Genomic DNA, 21,284 nt, shown 5'->3' on the forward strand with positions numbered 1-21,284 from the left:
CTATCTGCTCTTCCTCTACACCTCCTGTTAATTACTGCCTTTGGCTCAACAACAAAACACACACCTGGGAATTCAGCCTCTGTTGGTCTATGGAACAAGAAAAAAAACGACTAAAGGACAAGACAAGATGGATTTAAGTTCAATTTTGTAGTTGTTCATGGTGCCATGGTGATGACAGCAGCACACGCCTTACTCTACAGACTTTACTTACTGGTTAGATTGAATAATACGCAGTTGCTCTTCACCATGTGAAATGCTTAAAGTGCTGCATTTTACTTCAACCATAAGTATTAAGGGGTGAAGCTTTTCATTATTTCAATAAGCAGAGAAATAAAATTCTCTCATGTTCCTGGGTCTTGTATCCAGTGCTTTCTGTTTTGGAAAACACTGTTTTACTGTTTGATTAATTTCCAGTTCATTCCAGTTTATTTTTTGTATTTCTTAAGTCCAGCAATGAAGCCGCTTTTTAATTTATTTTTCGTATGAGAGTCTGCACTTTAGATCCTCCATCCTGCCCACTTCATCCAGCGTCATGAGAGAACCACAGACTGTTGTTAATAAATTATTTTATATGACGCTACATAGAAGAATGAAGTCCCTGTAAAGGTACAGAGCAGGACACCCTTAAAGGGAACCCTATTAACACATGTTTGCACTAAAATATGCACTGTGCTTTCAACAACATATATGTGGCATTAAAATACACCAAATGTTTTCCTTTTACGCACATTTTATATAAAACCGATTTACCAGTAGGCCGCCATTGTTATTTACTTCTCAATGCATTCTGGGTAGTGACGTCACACGGTTGTACCGCATCGAGTTCACAGTTAGCAGCGCACTGGAAATGGCTTCTGTTCAACCTTTCCAGTTTGAACCAGAGCGAGCCGAGAGAGAGGATGAAAATAGTCAACCAGTATGTAGTTTAGATGAGGATGATAACAATCCGTCACACGAGAACGTGAGAGTGAGGGAAAGCTACTGGTGGCTATGTGGCTACTCAGTCCAAATTCCATTGACTCTTAGAAATGACTCTGGACTCGTACCAACAGTAACACCATTAGTTATAAAATGTTTTAATAAATGTGTTTTAGGTGTCTTAAAGGAAAATGTATACAGAAGGCAAGATCCATTATAGTTTACAAGGATAGGGTACAGCTGATGTTATAAATAGCATGACATTTTTATTTTTAAATTACCTTGAAGACCCACAAGTTATGCTTGGCTGCTTTTTGTTGATCTTTGCTCTGTGGTTAGGACGTTCCAGTCTTTATTTATTAATTTATTTATTTTTATTCAAAAGCAAATCAAATTGAGTGGAGACATTTCAAATAAATGGTATCATTTGTACAAATCATCAGCTGGAACAGTATTATTAATTTTAATTGATTACGTACCAGTGCTCCTTAAGGTCGTGCCAGGGACAGGGCAGGTTACTTCTTTTCACAATTTGCTTCACAAAGAAGAGAACATAACCATTTACTTTTTTGATATACAGGGAGTGCAGAATTATTAGGCAAATGAGTATTTTGTCCACATCATCCTCTTCATGCATGTTGTCTTACTCCAAGCTGTATAGGCTCGAAAGCCTACTACCAATTAAGCATATTAGGTGATGTGCATCTCTGTAATGAGAAGGGGTGTGGTCTAATGACATCAACACCCTATATCAGGTGTGCATAATTATTAGGCAACGTCCTTTCCTTTGGCAAAATGGGTCAAAAGAAGGACTTGACAGGCTCAGAAAAGTCAAAAATAGTGAGATATCTTGCAGAGGGATGCAGCAGTCTCAAAATTGCAAAGCTTCTGAAGCGTGATCATCGAACAATCAAGCGTTTCATTCAAAATAGTCAACAGAGTCGCAAGAAGCGTGTGGAAAAACCAAGGCGCCAAATAACTGCCCATGAACTGAGAAAAGTCAAGCGTGCAGCTGCCAAGATGCCACTTGCCACCAGTCTGGCCATATTTCAGAGCTGCAACATCACTGGAGTGCCCAAAAGCACAAGGTGTGCAATACTCAGAGACATGGCCAAGGTAAGAAAGGCTGAAAGACGACCACCACTGAACAAGACACACAAGCTGAAACGTCAAGACTGGGCCAAGAAATATCTCAAGACTGATTTTTCTAAGGTTTTATGGACTGATGAAATGAGAGTGAGTCTTGATGGGCCAGATGGATGGGCCCGTGGCTGGATTGGTAAAGGGCAGAGAGCTCCAGTCCGACTCAGACGCCAGCAAGGTGGAGGTGGAGTACTGGTTTGGGCTGGTATCATCAAAGATGAGCTTGTGGGGCCTTTTCGGGTTGAGGATGGAGTCAAGCTCAACTCCTAGTCCTACTGCCAGTTTCTGGAAGACACCTTCTTCAAGCAGTGGTACAGGAAGAAGTCTGCATCCTTCAAGAAAAACATGATTTTCATGCAGGACAATGCTCCATCACACGCGTCCAAGTACTCCACAGCGTGGCTGGCAAGAAAGGGTATAAAAGAAGAAAAACTAATGACATGGCCTCCTTGTTCACCTGATCTGAACCCCATTGAGAACCTGTGGTCCATCATCAAATGTGAGATTTACAAGGATGGAAAACAGTACACCTCTCTGAACAGTGTCTGGGAGGCTGTGGTTGCTGCTGCACGCAATGTTGATGGTGAACAGATCAAAACACTGACAGAATCCATGGATTTTTTGGATGGCTTTTGAGTGTGCTTGCAAAGAAAGGTGGCTATATTGGTTGCTGATTTGTTTTTGTTTTGTTTTTGAATGTCAGAAATGTATATTTGTGAATGTGGAGATGTTATATTGGTGTCACTGGTAAAAATAAATAATTGAAATGGGTATATATTTGTTTTTTGTTAAGTTGCCTAATAATTATGCACAGTAATAGTCACCTGCACACACAGATATCCCCCTAAAATAGCTAAAACTAAAAACAAACTAAAAACTACTTCCAAAAACATTCAGCTTTGATATTGAGAACATGGTTGTTGTTCAATAATAAAATTATTCCTCAAATACAACTTGCCTAATAATTCTGCACTCCCTGTACAGTGGTTTGTAGCCTGGTGTGATGACAGCCACTTAATTTAGGATGTAAAGAAAACCCAAAAGACTGTTTTCAAAGTAAAGGTGTGCAGAGGCCTAGGTCAGAGAGTTTTTCAACTCCCACCTCTGGCAGAGCTTTAGTAGCATTTTGATACTTACCTGAGAATAAAATTTTAGACCCAAGGATACTATAATTAAGTGTAACAAAACTAGGTGAGTAAAAACATTGTAGTCAACCAGAAAAAGAAGCTAAACATCAGAAAAAGATGTAACTACATGAAACCTTTTTTTTTGTCCATACAAGACAGAAACTAATAATGTACAGGAAATGTGTTTAATTTCAATGTGTGTTGTTTTCTTTTTTAAATTTCAAAAACCAAAAGGAAATTCTACTTATATTTCAATTAATGAAAACAGTCTGGAAATATGTATCTGTCATAGTATCTATTCATTTACACTACAGATCACATTTCGCTTGAATCACATATGTACATATATCAACAGATTTCTTTGCCCCTCTCTGCAGAAACACTCATGACTTTAGTCTCAAAGCTGAACTTTTACCACGCATAAAATTCAAAACTCTGTTTCTTATTTGTGTCAATTTAAATCCATACATGAGGGGATTAATAATTGGTGGGATGAGGAAAATTTCCATTGCCATGAAATTCTCAAAACTTTGTGGTATTTCCTTTGAGCCAAATCGCATGTATAACATATCAAAAAGCAAAGACACAACAACAACTGTTAAAGAGATTAAATGTGGTACACATGTCTGCATGAATTTGTTCCAGTTTTCTTTGGATGACTGACATGTTTTGATCAGATGTACATAAGACCAGAAAACAAAAAGGACATGGCCGATATAAAAGGTGTAATTAAAAGCAGGAATAACAATTCTTGCTACAGAGGCAGAGCAAGCCAGATTATTAATTAACCAGTTTACACAGTAGATTCTTGGTATGTGTGAGCCACATAACCTCAACACTGCTGTTGTTATCGTGCTCATGAAGAGAAGGTAAAAGGGAATAAGCCAAGCAAAAAATACTAAAATACAAATTTTTTGTGTAGTCATCAGAGAGTGGTACACAAGAGGTCGACATATAGCCACGTATCTGTCATAGGCCATGAGAACTAGAAGAGAGAAGTCAGCACAAACTGAAGAGTGCAATACAAAACCCTGCAAAAGGCATCCTGCATAAGAGATGACATGAGTGGTGGACAGAAGATCGTAGAGAAACTTGGGATAAAATGCAGCTGTCCCATAGAGTCCATTGAAGCACAGATTGCAGAGGAAGATGTACATGGGTTCATGAAGTTTTTTATCCACAATGACTGTCACAATTATCGTCAAATTTACCAGCCAAATCACACAGTAACACAGTAAAGTGAGAACAAAGAGAGTGACCCTGTAGTTTGCAATATCACTCAAACCTGATAGAGTAAAAACAGTAACTACTGAAACATTATCCATAATAAAATATTAGTTTACCTTACTAGGTGTCATTTCAAACTGAGAGCAAACGACATTTTTCCAAGTTAAAGTCAGGGTGAAATGAAATCTCTCTGTGTACTGTCTAACTGACAAAGTATGTCACCAGAGGTTTATATACTCTGTGTGTCAGCCACAATTACGTGGTCAGCATGATGTAAGTGGTGCTTTCACTTGTTGAGCTGAATAATTAAAAAAAAAATTAAATTTACTTTTACGAATAAAGTTCTTTGTGTCTTATGTAACTGCTCTCTAGAGCTTTAATAGATTGTCTATTAGGACCTTTGTTTTGAGTGTAAAACATCAGCACAGTGACTAAGGTTATTATATGTTTGATAAGCAACATACTTTTCCCTTCCTTCAAAAATACATAATATAGCTGTGTTATAATGAGTCTTCCTTTGGTTTTTAGATTGTAAAAGATAAGAATATTTAAATATTTCGTAAATGAGAATGTATTTCACACTAACAACCTGGCCTCTGTATAATGTTTAACCCTAAAAGAAGCAGAAAAAATGACTTATTCCCTGAAATTTTCAACAATAACCTTAAAAAAAATGTGCAGGAAATGTGCTTAGTTTTTATTTTAATGTGTAAAAACCAGAAGAACGCACTGATGCATATGCTTATTGAGACTGATGTCTCTATGATTTTAAGTGTTTATAGTTTAACATATGTAACTGCCTGACTGATTAATCAGTTGTCATCTGTATTCATTCGCTGATCCCTCTTGGTTGGCACAGAGACTCGCTTTGCAGTCGCTTAGTTGGAGCTTAGCACGCCCTTGTTGGAGGAGGGTGCTCTTTTCACCCCTCACTCTCTCGTTCCAGCACAGCTTTATGGTTATTGCTGTGGTTCCTGAATCTTCTCATGATCAGTAGTAGGACCTTTGACCTCAACCACTGCTTGGGCTGTCAGCTATGCCATGAATATTTCCTACTTCTCGCTGGGTCTCTGAAGACTTCTGATCAGCACCCAGTCTCAATCTCAGTCTGGAGATTCCACCCTTGGGATGATTTTTTTCCAGCAATACTCTGGCCACTGCACCTGTTATTGTCATGGTCTGGGTGGGTACCTGCAGGTCTCCAACAGCAGCTCCTCCTCCTTTAGGCGGAGATTGGTTGCTCCTCCCTGGCTGACCACCTGTGGGCAATTATTCCGGCAGCATATAAGACCTGCGCACTCAACCGTTCATCGCCTGAATATCTGCTATCCCATGTTAGTCAAGTGGTGTTTGAGTGCTTTGTCCAGAACCCGTATGAAGACTTACCTGTTTTTCTTGTCCTCAGAGGTAGCTCCTGGAGTGGGGATCTTGCCTCCCTCATCCCCGCTTTCCTGGACCTGGGCCACCTGCTGCTGGTACGACGTTGCCAACTGGCCCGCCACTCACTTGCCTGCCTCCCCACGCCTCGACCGCATCCGGGCCTTCCGCCCCACCTGTCCCCTCCACGTAAAACCAAGTAAGGCAACTCAGTTTAACTGTGGAGGATCGCTGATTGTCTGCTGGATCCCGTTGACTGTGCTCTCCTCTCATTACAGTGCCCCGGCCACTTCATAGTCCAGTTTCCACCTCCCCACTGCCTCAGCTGTTCAGCTGCATCCTAGGGTTGTCTAGGTCACTCTTAGTTGACTTAGTTTTTACCAATCATTGCTGATAGTGGAAAACCGCGCCCTAATTTAAGTATCCACTGACAGCAATATTACGTCATTCCAAAAATAAAATCAATTCTTTTTGCTTTTGAAATGGATTGAATCGCTACAATCCTTTTAAACACAGGTCTTACCATCTAATATGGTCAGCGCCCCTTTAGGTGAATTTCCTCAGAAGCCCATTGTAATCTAGAGAAGCTCACCGTATATTTGCTCTCAATTAAAGTGTTTTATAGCGCTTTTACTCCCAATCTTGCAAGCCTGCTTTTAAATTATCAGCACACAAAATATCACCACCAGAGGGATAATACCTGGCAGGTTTTTTCCTAAGTGCACTGTTACAAAAAAAAAAAACAAAACATATTAGGCACAGTTCCAGACATGTCTGAGTGTAAAAAAACAAAACAAAACAGTCTTTCTCTTAGAAAAAGAAAACAAACCTAACTGGCAGAATCAGCCTGGTACTAAAACAAAACCCTAAAATCAGCCAGAAACATCACAGGAAAAGTTTTGCTTTTAGGTGAAACAACATGCTATAGGGATTAGAACTTGCCACGCAGTGCTGCAGTCACTGCTTCTGGCTTTAATTAATAACTGATGCTTGCATCTAGGGATGGGTATCGAAACCCTGTTCTTGTTGAGAACCGGTTCCCACTGTTTCAATTCCTTGGAATTGTTTGCCATTTTAACAAACGATTCCCTTATCTATTCCAGTCGCCCCGAATGATGTCACCACGTTGCGGAGCTTCATTTACCTGGCAGGAAACACGGCGCCTAAGTGGCTCAAACACTCAAAAGTTTGGTTATACTTTACGAGAACGGATGACAACAGGGCAACTTGCAATATTTGCAAAGTAGATATTTCATTTAAGGGAGGAAACACTACGAATATGCAAAAGCATTTGTTCACAAAACACGCGATTACCTTAAATGAATGTTGTGTTTTTAATTCCGCTCCGAACTCATGAAACTCAACGTTTGCACGTCCTCTCCCGTTAATGCAGCAGGTAAATAATCAACTAACAGTGCATATTACAAAACCTGCCATTACTGTGCACTGCATTTAGGTGACCATGATGAGAGAGACAGACAGAGTGGCATTGCAGCCAGGCGTCCCCTCTGCAGCCTTTGCTTTGGTACAAAGTGCTAAAAACAATAAACCCAAGGACAGAAGAGTCCTTCCCAAGGACGGGGGGGTATACCTTCTCCCTCACAGAGAGAATTATAACCTTGTTTTCTACTTGGCTGTCACCTAAGGATTTGCAGCCGGATTTACATCCCTGATACTCTAGATATAGAGTCCCTCTATATATTTAATGTCTCCCATTACAATGGCCTCATTGTGCTAACATTCCACATGCACCTGGTGACAGGAGTGCTCTTACTATAATAAAGTGAGAAAGTGATATTACTGTAACTAATGTGATATGATTAAATATGTGACTAATACATGAGAAAAGAAATCTGCCACCACAAACCTAAAAAAAAATGTGCAGGAAATGTGCTTAGTTTCACTCATTTTTTTATTTTAATGTGTAAAAACCAGAAGAACGCGCTGATGCATATGCTTATTGAGACTGATCTCTATATGATTTTAAGTGTTTATAGTTTAACATATGTAATGAATTTATGCAAACTAATGAAAGGTAACACATTATAACACAACCTGCCACAAAGGTGAAAGTACCCTGTATTTAAGTGCAATTTGAGGACATCAAGTCAGGCTTTTGCAACAAACAATGAAACAAGTACACTGTAAGTACCCTGTACTTTTCTGGGGTGCGGGTCTTGTTATGGAGTGACTAAGGTGCAGTACCCTGTACTTACTTGCGTTTTGCAGGCAACAAGTCAGGTTTTTGCAATAAACAATAAAACAGGTGCACTGTAAAGGTGGAAGAGTGATGTGTGAGCAGTAGTATGACTTCAGTATGGCTTCATGACAAGAAAGAGCACTTTAGATGCGATGTATAGTATGCATATGTATAGCATGTATAGAATACATGTGTGTGAAGGAGCAGGAGATAGATATGACTGTGAAGATGGAAGGAGTAGCGGTAGTGATGGTTTCATTCTTTTTGAGGGAAGTCTTACATTTTAAGCGTTTTAATTGTTCAAAATGATTAAAATTATTACATTTTTAAAATGAAACTATATTTACAAATAATAGTTCCTTGATGATCTGGTTTGACCTCTGATTTATCTTTGTACCAAACAGTTTGGAAATAGTATAATACAGCAGGTGAGATGAATGGATCATATCAGATCTTTATCCTTGTAGAAGCTTTATTTAGCTCATTAATTGTTTCTAAGGTATTTCATGGATTATCGCCCTTTCGTACCTTTCTGATATTTTTAATTTGTACAATTCTTCAAGATCACTGAGGTCTGCAGACCACATGCTCCTACATTTCCTGAGGTCCAGATTAAGGCACAGAGGAGATCGGGTCTTTGCTGTGGCTGCTCCTAAACTGTGGAACAAAATGCCCTTTCACATCAGGATCACCCCAACATTAGACATTTTTAAAACCCATTTGAAAAGCCACTTTTATTTTTTGTCTTTTAAATCAGAAGATTTGATTACTTTTTTTGTGGTATTTCTTACTCATGTTTTCTCTTTTTATTTTTCCTTTCTTAAATTCTGTCATTTTGTCCCGTGTTTTTTTTGTCATTTGATTATTATTATTACATGATAGCACTTTAGTCAACAGCTATTGTTTTAAACGTGCTTTAGAAATATATTTCACTTTGAATTGAGAGGATCTGCTATTAGAAAGAAGATATGATAGAGCTGAGGGTTAGTTGGAAGGATAAGGCGAGGAAGGAGTAGAAGAGAAGGGAGTTACTGTTAAAATACTATTATTGCATTGTTTTTTTGTTGGGTTTTTTTAATTGTATGCTATGGGATTGAAAAACACAATTTCATGCTTGATATGCTAAACAAAACTTTAATTTTTAAAGTAGTAAATACTACAGTATGTCAAGCAATGGGGATATATGATCAGATTTCAAAAAGTACAGAATTATGGTGTCATTAATGTACAGAGAGAAATTTACATATAAATTTAAAAACAACAAAAAAATGCCAAATAAAAGTAGGTAACAGTTCAATTACTATTACTATTTTTCCAAAATAATAATAATAAAAACCCTATATATATAAATAAATACTACTGAAAAAATTACAACCTAATAACACTGATCCTTATATTTATACATGTAACGTGTTATATATCAGCTAATATACCTTGATCATCACGACACAGCAAGGAAAAGAAATGAAATGTCAATTTGTGATGATTTCTGAATGGTATATAGATGAATTTTACAACAGTACTTAAAAAATCATGCAGAATCCTTTTTCAAATGAAATTCTTAGTCAAAAACATGAAAAAAATGTTGTTTTCATTTAACGTTCGTGCTGGATTGAGCAAATATGACATATATGACAAATATAACAAAGAATATTAGTAAAATTAGTCTAGTCCAAATATATGTTTGCCTTAGACAAGGCAAACATGAATAAATGTTTCTGAATCATGTGCCTTCAGAAAGACTTGTATTTATATTGCTGCATCTGTTTTGAATATTTATGAATTATTTTAAATAAGGAAATCTAACCTTAATGGAAATCATTTCCCTTTCAAATAAATTAAACTCAAGATTCTGTTTCGTATTTTGGTGAGTTTAAATCCATACATGAGAGGATTCATAACTGGACGGATGATGAGAAATTCAAGAGTGATGAAGTTTTGGAGGCTTTGGGGTAAATCTCTGGAGCCAAAGCGCAAGTACATCGAATCAAAAACCATTACAGTGAAATTTGTGATCACAGAAGTCAGATGGGGCACACAGGTCTGCATAAACTTTACTCTGTCCTCTCTGGACCTCACACATGTTTTAATAAGATATATGTAAGTCCAAATTATGAAAAGCCAATGAGACACAATAATGACAAGTATCACATATGCACTGATGTTATTTGAAAAAATGTCAGCTTCAGAACAAGCAAGTTGAACAATTAACCAGTTTAGACATAAGACTCTCTGAATCTTTATACCACATAACTTGAGTCTTGCTGTAAGCACAACATTGATGGCAAAAATGCAGAAAGGTGTCAGCCAGGAGAAACACACCAGCTGTGAAAGCCTCCTCTTAGTCATGAAAGAGTGGTAGTGCAGAGGTCGACATATAGCCAGATACCTGTCAAAGGCCATGACAGCTACAATAGACAAATTACAGCACACACATGAATACATGATAAAAGCTTGTAAAAGGCACCCTTCATAGGAGATTCTGTGAGAAGGCGACAGTAAATCTGAAAGGAATTTTGGGTAGAAACCTGTGGTCCCATAAAGTGCATTAATGCAAAGGCTACTCAGGAAAATGTACATAGGTTCATGGAGGCTTTCATCCAAGACAATGAGCACCACAAGAGAAATATTGAAGAACAAAATCCCACAGTAATACAGTAAAGTAACTGAGAAGAGGGGTACTCTGAAATTCATCGTCTCATTAAATCCTGACAGAATGAAACTTCTTTCATTAGACTGATTATCCATGATCAGAGGGCACATCTACCTTTTTAAAATAACAACATAACAGAGCACTGAGCTGCTGCGTCTGTACCTGACTAATGTCTGCTGTCCCTCTTCACCTCCCATTAATTATAGAATAAAATAAAATACTATATACAGTACAATAAATAGAATAAAATATACAATAGGATAGAAATAGAATGCAAATGCTTTATACAACTGAGTAAAAATACAACTTTGTCAGAAAAAGAGTATTGCACTCAGTGTGTGTGGATGTGTGTGTTTGATCAGTTAAAGTCTTTGTTGTGGAGTCTGACAGCAGTGAGGAGGAAAGACCTGCGAAATCTCTCCGTCCCACACCGTGTGTGCCGCAGCCTGCCACTGAAGGAGCTGCTCAGTGCTGTCACAGTCTCCTGCATGGGGTGGGAGATGTTGTCCAGCAGGGATGAGTGTATGTTTCTGTTCTGTGTCCTGTTTGTTTCTATATGTGTCTTTCTGGCTGCTGTTACAACCAAATTTCCCCTTGTGGGACAATTAAAGGATTATGCTATTCTATTCTAATGCTGTTTCTATCAAACTATTTTTTTCCTACAGTTACACAGAGGCCTGACAACAATATTATACATTCACATTATAATGCAGCAACCTAATGTTATCACATCATATCACAACTCCACACTGTGTATCTAAGCCCTCAATTCCCAGTCTTGACATTCCGTCCATTCCTCGTGTGTGTTTTCAGTTCAGTCCATCCAGTCAGCCAGCCAACCATTAATTTATTAATTCACTCACTCCCTCACTCATTCATTCATTTATTCAATTGGTATAGTCAGTCCGTCTTCTCATGTTCTGTTCATCCTGGCTTCACAACAAACATCATCCACATCCTTCACCAGCCTGCGAGTCCTGAGTTTGAGTCCTCTCTTCCTTCCACACATTACATTGTGTCACATATATAGAGACTGTTTATACATAGGGCCCAGAATTCTGTGCTAACATGAACCTTGTACAATCTGTGGTGCCAACTCATAAACAAAAACACACTTGCTGTGTATATAGTACTGTCAGGCCTTTATTTTTTAACAGCAGCTCTGTGGAAAGAAGGTAGTTTTAAAGCAGCATGAATCTATAACCTACTAAGCAATCACTTCTTTCTTCCCCTGTCTTTGAATTAATTTGCAAACTGTGAAACTGATATTCTGTTAAATATAGACATCATCATGTCAGTTATATTTTCTGAATTAGCTTTGTGATATAAGTGTACAATGAGCGAGACTACAGAGGCACCCGAAAAACTGGCTAAACTTTGAGCCACAGTAAACACGTCACTCATGAGACTCAAACATTTTATGCTTGAAAAAAGGATATAAATATGAGTCTGTTACTTGAGAAACATAAACCTATTTACTGTAAATGACAATAAATTGACCAATTTACATCTTAATGGAACGTGTTAGAGATATGGCATTATGACACCTTAAGTTCAAACGATAAGATGACCTGGATTAAACCTAAAACCAGAAGTGGAAATGCATTTTAGTTTACATCTGAAAAAATGTAAAAAACAAAAAACAATAATAATAAATTTTTAAACGGTAAAATATGTGTTAGTTGTCTTTAGATCTTTGATAGTCTAAAGGTCAAATTTAAGTAAACAATAATGCTTTTTACTGAGACTTGGTTGTCTTGGTGCATTTATAGTTAATGTTATGAGGCCTTCATTTGCTGTCATGTACAAGAGAATAATGTACATTTTTGAAATTTTATTTTGCTCTCTTTTTATTTGGTGAACAAGAAACTCTTAATTTTGAAGTTCTTTTAAAATAAAATAAACCCAATATCCTGTTTCGTATTTTGGTGAGTTTAAATCCATATATGAGAGGATTCATAACTGGAGGGATGATGAGAAATTCAATAGTGATGAAGTTTTGGAGGCTTTGAGGTAAACGTGTAGAGCCAGATATCATGTACACTGGATCAAGAAAAAACAGGAAAGTCATCAAAGAGATCAGGTGGGGCACACAGGTCTGCATAAACTTTAACCTGTCCTCTCAGGACCTCGCACATGTTTTAATAAGATATATGTAAGTCCAAATTATAAAAAGCCAATGACACAGATAAACAATAAGTGTTACATTTGCACTGATGTTTTTTCTAAAGGTGTCAACATCAGGACAAGCAAGTTTAATTATTAACCAGTTTAGATACAAGACTCTCTGAATGTGTCATGGTCCTGGGTCGGTGACCCAGCGCTTTTACTTTATTATGATGATGATTATTATTGTTCGAGTTCTATGTGTTATATTTGGTCTGTGTCTCTGTCTGTCTATGGTGCCCCCCCACTGTTTGCGAATCTGTCTGTTTAGTTCTGTGTCTTGTATGGTTCCCTGTGTCTGAGTTTCCTGTCTTATTGTGAAGGTCTCTGTCTGATGTGAGTGTGTTCAGTTTACGTTTCCCCTGTCCCGTCAGCTCTGATTTCTCCCAGCTGTGTTGCCCTTCTGTCTCTCATCCCCTGATTACTGGTGTGTGTATTTAAGCCCTGTGTGTTCTCCTGCCTGTTGCCGGTTCGTCTTTGTTACGCCGTGTCAGTCTGCGGTCCACGGTGTCCTGTTCCTCGTCCGTGTCTCTCTGCCTCTCACCCCATTCTGGTACCCTCTCAGGTTTGTCATTTAGCTTTTCCAGTTTAGGTCTTTAGTTTTGTCTTCCCTCTTGCCTGTTTTGTCATCTCACCACTGTGTAAATATAACATCACCAGCATTATCATCTACTGCCTGCGATTTGGGTCCTTTCTCCCGTCAATACCACATGGCTCGCCTCGGCAGCCGTGACAGTACGAACCGGCCAAACATGGACCCAGCGGCATTCGCACCTCCCAAGGAGCTTCGGGAGGAATTAACCTATTCAGTTTCAAGATGGACTAATCTGTGGCTAGAGCATGAGGGGGAGGAACTTCGTCATGCTCTGGAGGCCCGACTACAGCGGCTAGTTTCCAATCAGTTCCAATCAGTTCTTCCTCGCCTAGTTAAGGCGAGGAAGGAGTAGAAGAGAAGGGAGTTACTGTTAAAATATTATTATTGCATTGTGTTTTGTTGGGTTTTTTTTTTTTTTTTTTTTTTTTTTTTTTTTTTTTAATTTTATGCTATGGGATTGAAAAACTTCAAACAACAACAGCACAATTTTATGCTTGATATGCTAAACAAAACTTTAATTTTTAAAGTAGTAAATACTACAGTATGTCAAGCAATGGGGATATATGATCAGATTTCAAAAAGTACGGAATTATGGTGTGATTAATTAATGTACAGTGAGAAATTTACATATAAATTAAAAAAAAAAAAAAAGCCAAATAAAAGTAGGTAACAGTTCAATTACTATTACTATTTTTCCAAAATAATAATAAAAAAACCTATATATATATATAAATAAATAAATAAATACTACTGAAAAAATACAACCTAATAACACTGATCCTTATATTTGTACATGTAACGTGTTTATAGGAAAAAAAAAAACAAAACATTAAGCATTGTTAACTGATCTTTGTGATAAACTGAGATGTAACACACAGGGATGCCTGCACTAACCAGCCCTTTACAACAGAATATTTCATACAATATTTTGTTTACTTTAAACCTAAAACACTTTGAAATAAACCTGTTTAATCAACTTGCACATATATCAGCTAATATACCTTGAACATCAAGACACAGCAAGGCAAAGAAATGAAATGTCAATTTGTGATGATTTCTGAATGGTATAGAGATGAATTTTACAACAGTACTTAAAAAATCATGCAGAATCCTTTTTAAAATGAAATTCTTAGTCAAAAACATGAAAAAATGTTGTTTTCATTTAACGTTCGTGCTGGATTGAGCAAATATGACATATATGACAAATATGTGTCCTATTATGACAAATATAACAAAGAATATTAGTAAAATTAGTCTAGTCCAAATATATGTTTGCCTTAGACAAGGCAAACATGACTAAATGTTTCTGAATCAAGTGCCTTCAGAAAGACTTGTATTTATATTGCTGCATCTGTTTTGAATATTTTTGAATTATTTTAAATAAGGAAATCTAACCTTAATGGAAATCATTTCCCTTTCAAATAAATTAAACTCAAAATTCTGTTTCGTATTTTGGTGAGATTAAATCCATACATGAGAGGATTCATAACTGGAGGGATGATGAGAAGATTCTGTGAGAAGGCGACAGTAAATCTGAAAGGAATTTGGGGTAGAAACCTGTGGTCCCATAAAGTGCATTAATGCAGAAGCTGCTCAGTAAAATGTACATAGGTTCATGCAGGCTTTCATCCAAGACAATGAGCAGCACAAGAGAGATATTGATAAATAAAATTACACAATAATACAGTAAGGTGGTTAACAAGAGTGGTACTCTGTAATTCATTGTCTCATTAAATCCTGACAAAATAAAAATTCTTACAATAGACACATTATCCATGATCAGAGAACATCTACCTTCTTTGTGTAACAATATGTAAGTGTACAGAGCACAGAGCTGCTGTATCTAGATCCCTAACAGTATCTGTTCTCCCTCGTCACCTTCCCTTAAATGCTGCCTTTGGCTCAACAACAAACACACACCTGGGAATTTGACCTCTGTTGATTGAAGGGCAAAAAAGTTACAAAATTGATGATGGCACAAGTTTATATAATATAATATAATATAATATAATATCGCCTTCATGCATGCTCAATCGTCCAGGTAAGTAAATCTCCAAAAGTTGATTCTGTTCATCTGGACGTTGCGTTTTCAGTGGGAGAAATGTTTTGTCAGTTGGATGAATGAAACATTTCTCTCATCTCACTTGGATGAGGCTGGACGGGCGACTCGGGCCCTCCAGCAGACGACACTTGAGGCTGGACGGGCGACTCGGGCCCTCCAGCAGACGACACTTGAGGCTGGCTGGGTTCTCCCGAACCCCCAGCTGTCAACACTTGAGGCTGTACGGGCTCCTCAGGCCCTCCAGCCGACGAGGGAGGACGCTGGCTGGGTTCACCTGAACCCCCAGCTAACATGGCTTGAGACTGGACGGGCTCCTCTGGCCCTCCAGTGGAAACAGACACTGAAGCAGCAGGTACAGAGACCTCTGCCAGTGTGGACACTGGCTGGGACTAAGCAGCACAGTGGCTAGACTCAGGCAGCAACAGTGGGATGCAGTCCTCAGAGGGCTGAAATTGTTCCCCAATACACTCAGCAGAGGACGGAGGCGGACGGGTGAACTCACTTGAGCTCTCAGGGGGTGCTGAGAGCTGACACTGTTCTGGTGAGTTCTCCGGTGAGGCTGCTGGCGCTGGCGTCTTGACCTCTAGGGGTCCAGAGTTGGCTGGTGACTGACACCCAGCCTCTGGGGAGGCCCTAGAGGAAGCAACTGTCTCTGACATGGCCAGCTTAAGAGAACCAGCAGATATTGTGGTGAAGTGTGTTCCCTGCTTTGAATGAGACAGTGAGGATGGTGGCTGAGTAAATGAGCAGGCAGACAGCTGAACTGGTGGCGACAGAGCAATAGGCAGTGAAGCGGCTACAGACTGACCTACAGGTAGCGGAGACGATTGTAGTGGAGTCGTAATAAGTGGTGGAGTGGCTGACTGAACTGAGGGCAGCGCGGCTGCTAACTGAACTGAGGGCAGCGCGGCTGCTGACTGAACTGAGGGCAGCTCGGCTGCTGACTGAACTGAGGGCATCACGGCTGCTGACTGAACTGAGGGCAGCGCTACAGGCCTGGCATTTGACTGGGATGGAAGTGAGGATGGGACAATGGAGCGGACACGGTCATAAACATGGAACGAGGGTTCAGAACAGGCAGTCTTACAAGCTATGGCCATGGGTGAGAAATCATTGTTATCCTCAGTAGAAACACAAAAAATAGCTCCAGAAAAGGTGAAGGTGAAGCTCGTGGAGAACGAAATTCTGCACGAGTGGATGCAGAGAGTCCAATAGCCAGGGATAACCGGAAATAAGGTGTTGTAGGTTGGCTTCCACAGTGTAAAGAGAGGCTTCTCCCTCATGCTCTAACCACTGGTTAATTAATCTAGAAGCAGAGTCGATAACGGCCTCCCGAAGCTCCCTGGGTAGACTGAATGCCGCTGGATCCATAGCTGGCTGGTCCGTACTGTCACGGCGAGTGAGATAAGCCGTATAAAAATAATAAATGAGGATCCAATCGCAGGCCGAAGTGGAGGAGTGAAGGTGGTTTATTGAACACAATGCGCCAGTGGAAAAACGGAAACAGAGATCACGCTAAACTATACTGGAGACAACTAAACTACTGAATACAAACTGGAACTCAAACATGAAGCAAGGTGGACGACGGTACAAGATGGTGACGGCAGGGAACACACGGATGAAACATGGTGAACACCAAGGCTGGACTGGGACAAAAAATCGGCCTGGGCATTTTGACTAGAGACCGGCCCACCAGGATAAAGATTGAAAATGTGACGTCATTCAGGGGTAAAACTGCAAAGGATTCTGGGAACTTGTGGCAAGAGGTACTAGCGCACGCAGGCTTTCAATTGAACTCAGTTACACAGCGATAAAAAGAAACCCAAAAAATGTCAAGAAGCTGTTGTATTATTAACTGCAATAGCCGGTCGCATGACAGCCACGGGAAGCCGATGGGTAAAGAGATCGTCTTTTTTTTATCGGATTACGTCGTTGAAGAGAAATTTTTTAAGCCATGTTTCCGAAGTAAGAGCCGACGGATGGTCTGGATATACCAAATATAACGTCTCAGAACACTCGAGCTCACAGGTTAGTCTGCTCCAAGCATTCCCACAAAGGTCAGAGTTTTGTAGTAGTTAATACGTCATTTTTCTTAACATAATTGGTGATATGGGTTACAAGCAAGTCTGGCGCTGAACAGAAATTGTCGCGCTATGCTCCTTTATTTATTGTGCATAAATAGTGAATTGTCCTGACACAATATTGCGTTTCGCTTCTGTTATTACCATGGTACATTGACAAAAACATATACTTTTATTCACAGGATAAAACAGTTGTTTTGTATCACTAATTGTCCATTGCGATTACAACATACAATATTATTGTCACTGCTACATTTCTGCAATGAACCAGAAATTATTTCCACTACTAATTAATTACCGTTGAGGTCAAAGGTTATATTAATAAACGGTTAACGAATGTGTATTTATGACGACGATTTGTGAGACTGGTAAACTTACCTCTGTTCGTACGATGGTCTTTCGTTCTACACGGTGCATTTCAAGGTCCTGTACCCATCCGTCGGTAAACTGTACCTGGGCTTGTTGCAGTGACCTGAAGTTACTAAAAACTTCATGAGTGCATGCACTCACTCCAAGAACCGTATAATTATAAATCTGAGCGTGGTGAAAGTTGGGCAGCACGCTAACGTCTTTTGTCCACTCTGTGTGCTCGTAAGGGTCTAAACCTTTCACTCCTTTGATTTTTTCCTCGTATCTTTTCTTTGTCTTTTCGTCGAGTCTGTCTTTGTACGGACCGGCATTGTTCTCCTTTTGTTTTGTACATTCCTTTTTTGTGTGGCAAAGAAAAAACAAGAAGGTATTGGAACCGGAGAATGAACGTTTTGCGGTGCTGCAAATGCTTGCATTTGATGCGGTACTTGGATTGTTTTGCCACGAGTTCCCGGCATGCAATGCGCGAAAATCACGTGATTGTTAAACAAGGGGGCGGGTGCATCCGGCCTCCTCGGCTGTAATTGGTCCAGCCCAGAGTCGATCATGACCAACTGGCCAATCCAACACCTTTCATTATATATACCCTTCCTAAAAAAAAAAAAAAAAAAAAAATCCATCGGCCCATAAAAACAAAAAATCACCAGCGGCCCACTGGGCAAATGCCCGGTATGCCCGATGGCCAGTCCAGCTATGGTGAACACGCAGACGGACCAGCAACTACAATGACAGAGGACACGACTTAAATACACACAGAGAAACACAGGGGAATTACACACAGGTGGAGACGCAGACCCGACACTGAGAGACAGACAGAATGACACATGGAACCTGAACTAAACTAAACGTGGGATACAACCGAGAACAAATCCTTAACATGAATAAACAGAAACATAGAATTCTAATAATAATAATAATACTCATAGCGCCCAAAACCACAACAATCATTCAAAAATAAACTAACAATCAAAACTCAAAATACTGGGTCGAACGGACCCAGAACCGTGACACCAATATCCTGTTTCGTATTTTGGTGAGTTTAAATCCATATATGAGAGGATTCATAACTGGAGGGATGATGAGAAATTCAATAGTGATGAAGTTTTGGAGGCTTTGAGGTAAACGTGTAGAGCCAGATATCATGTACACTGGATCAAGAAAAAACAGGAAAGTCATCAAAGAGATCAGGTGGGGCACACAGGTCGCGTAAACTTTAACCTGTCCTCTCTGGCCCTCGCACATGTTTTAATAAGATATATGTAAGTCCAAATTATAAAAAGCCAATGACACAGATAAACAATAAGTGTTACATTTGCACTGATGTTTTTTCTAAAGGTGTCAACATCAGGACAAGCAAGTTTAATTATTAACCAGTTTAGATACAAGACTCTCTGAATGTTTATATCACACAACTTGAGTCTTGATGTTAGCAGGACATTGATGGAGAAAAGGCAGAAGGGTGTTAGCCAGGAGAAACACACCAGCTGAGAGAGCCTCCTTCCTAGTTAATGCGAGGAAGGAGTAGAAGCGAAGGGAGTTACTGTTAAAATACTATTATTGCATTGTTTTTTGTTGTGTTTTTCTTTTTTTAATTTTATGCTATGGGATTGAAAAACTTCAAAAAACAACAACAGCACAATTTTATGCTTGATGTGCTAAACAAAACTTTAAATTTTAAAGTAGTAAATACTACACTCCTCCTTGAATCGCTACCTTATCGTGGTGGAGTGGTTTGTGTGTCCCAGGGATCCCAGGGGCCATGTTGTCTGGGGGCTTTTGCCCCCCTGGTAGGGTCTCCCATGGCAAATTGGTCCTGGGTCAGGGACCAGAAAAAGAGCGATTCAGAAGACCCTTATGAAAAGAATATCGAGGGAACAGTTTACCCTGCCCGGGATAGGGTTACCGGGGCCCCGCCCTGGAGCTAGGCCCGGGGAGGGTGCCCGAGGGCGAGCGTCTGGTGGCCAGGCCTTAGTCCATGGGGCCCGGCCGGGCACAGCCCGAAGAGGAGACATGGGCCCATCCTCCCGCAGGCCCACCACCCGCAGGAGGCGCCATAGGGTTCGGGTGCATTGTGTGCTGGGTGGCGGCCAGGAGCGGAGGCCCTGGCGGACTGACCCCCGGCTGCCAAGACTGGCAATAGGGACATGGAATGTCACCTCTCTGGTGGGGAAGGAGCCTGAGTTAGTGCGTGAGGTTGAGAGGTACCGGCTAGATATAGTCGGGCTCACCTCTACGCATGGCTTGGGCTCTGGAACCAGTCTCCTGGAGAGGGGCTGGACTCTGTCTCAGTCTGGAGTTGCCCCTGGTGAGAGGCGGCGGGCTGGGGTGGGTATTCTAATATCCCCTCGGCTTGCTGCCGGTACGTTGGGGTTTTTCCCGGTGGACGAGAGGGTTTGTTCCCTGCGCCTTAGGGTCGGGGAACGGGTCCTGACTGTCATCTGCGCTTATGCGCTGAGTGGCAGTTCGGAGTACCCAGCCCTCTTAGAGTCCCTGGGGGGGTGCTGGAAGGTGCTCCACCTGGAGACTCTGTTGTCCTGCTGGAAGACTTCAGTGCTCACGTGGGTAACGACAGCGAGACCTGGAGGGGCGTGATTGGGAGGAACGGCCTCCCTGATCTGAACCCGAGCGGTGTTTTGTTATTGGACTTCTGTGCTAATCACAGTTTGGCCATAACGAACACCCTGTTCGAACATAAGAGTGTCCATAAGCGCACGTGGCACCAGGACGCTCTAGGCCGTAGGTCGATGATCGATTTTGTAATCATATCACCAGACCTGCGACCATATGTTCTGGACACTCGGGTAAAGAGAGGGGCTGAGTTGTCAACTGATCACCACCTGGTGGTGAGTTGGATCAGGTGGCGGGGGAGGACGCTGGACAGACCTGGTGCACCTAAACGCGTAGTGAGGGTGTGCTGGGAACGTCTAGCAGAGGCCCGAGTCCGCGAGATCTTCAACGCACACCTCCGGCAGAGCTTCAACAGCATTCCAAGGGAGACTGGGGACATTGAGTCCGAATGGACCATGTTCAGCGTCTCCATTGCCGAAGCTGCTGCATTGAGCTGCAGCCGCAGGGTGGTTGGTGCCTGCCGTGGTGGTAATCCCCGAACCAAATGGTGGACACCAGAGGTGAAGGGAGCCACCAGGCTGAAGAAGGAGTGCTATTGGGCTTGGTTAGCCTGTGGGACTCCGGAGGCAGCCGACAGGTATCGACAGGCCAAGCGGAATGCGGCTCGGGCAGTGGCTGAAGCAAAAACTCGGGTGTGGGAGGAGTTCGGAGAGGCCATGGAAAAAGACTTTCGGACTGCCTCGAAGAGATTCTGGAAAACCATCAGGCGTCTCAGGAGGGGAAAGCGGTGCTCTACCT

General features: G+C 40.7%; 2 protein-coding genes across 2 annotated transcripts; both read right to left on the reverse strand.

Moving 5' to 3' along the window:
* Positions 1–3,529: 3,529 nt before the first annotated feature.
* Positions 3,530–4,513, reverse strand: LOC120731301 (olfactory receptor 6C1-like). Its single transcript, XM_040028279.1, has one exon. It carries the CDS (start codon positions 4,511–4,513, stop codon positions 3,572–3,574), a length of 942 nt encoding a protein of 313 aa, XP_039884213.1. The 3' UTR covers positions 3,530–3,571.
* A 5,285-nt stretch (positions 4,514–9,798) lies between these two features.
* On the reverse strand, positions 9,799–11,022 carry LOC120731294 (olfactory receptor 142-like). Its single transcript, XM_040028271.1, has one exon. The coding sequence runs from the start codon at positions 10,753–10,755 to the stop codon at positions 9,811–9,813; it is 945 nt and encodes a 314-aa protein (XP_039884205.1). The 5' UTR covers positions 10,756–11,022; the 3' UTR covers positions 9,799–9,810.
* Between the last annotated feature and the right edge of the window lie 10,262 nt (positions 11,023–21,284).

This window comes from Simochromis diagramma, unplaced genomic scaffold (assembly GCF_900408965.1).
Source record: "Simochromis diagramma unplaced genomic scaffold, fSimDia1.1 OVJJ01000343.1, whole genome shotgun sequence".
NCBI lineage: Eukaryota > Metazoa > Chordata > Actinopteri > Cichliformes > Cichlidae > Simochromis > Simochromis diagramma.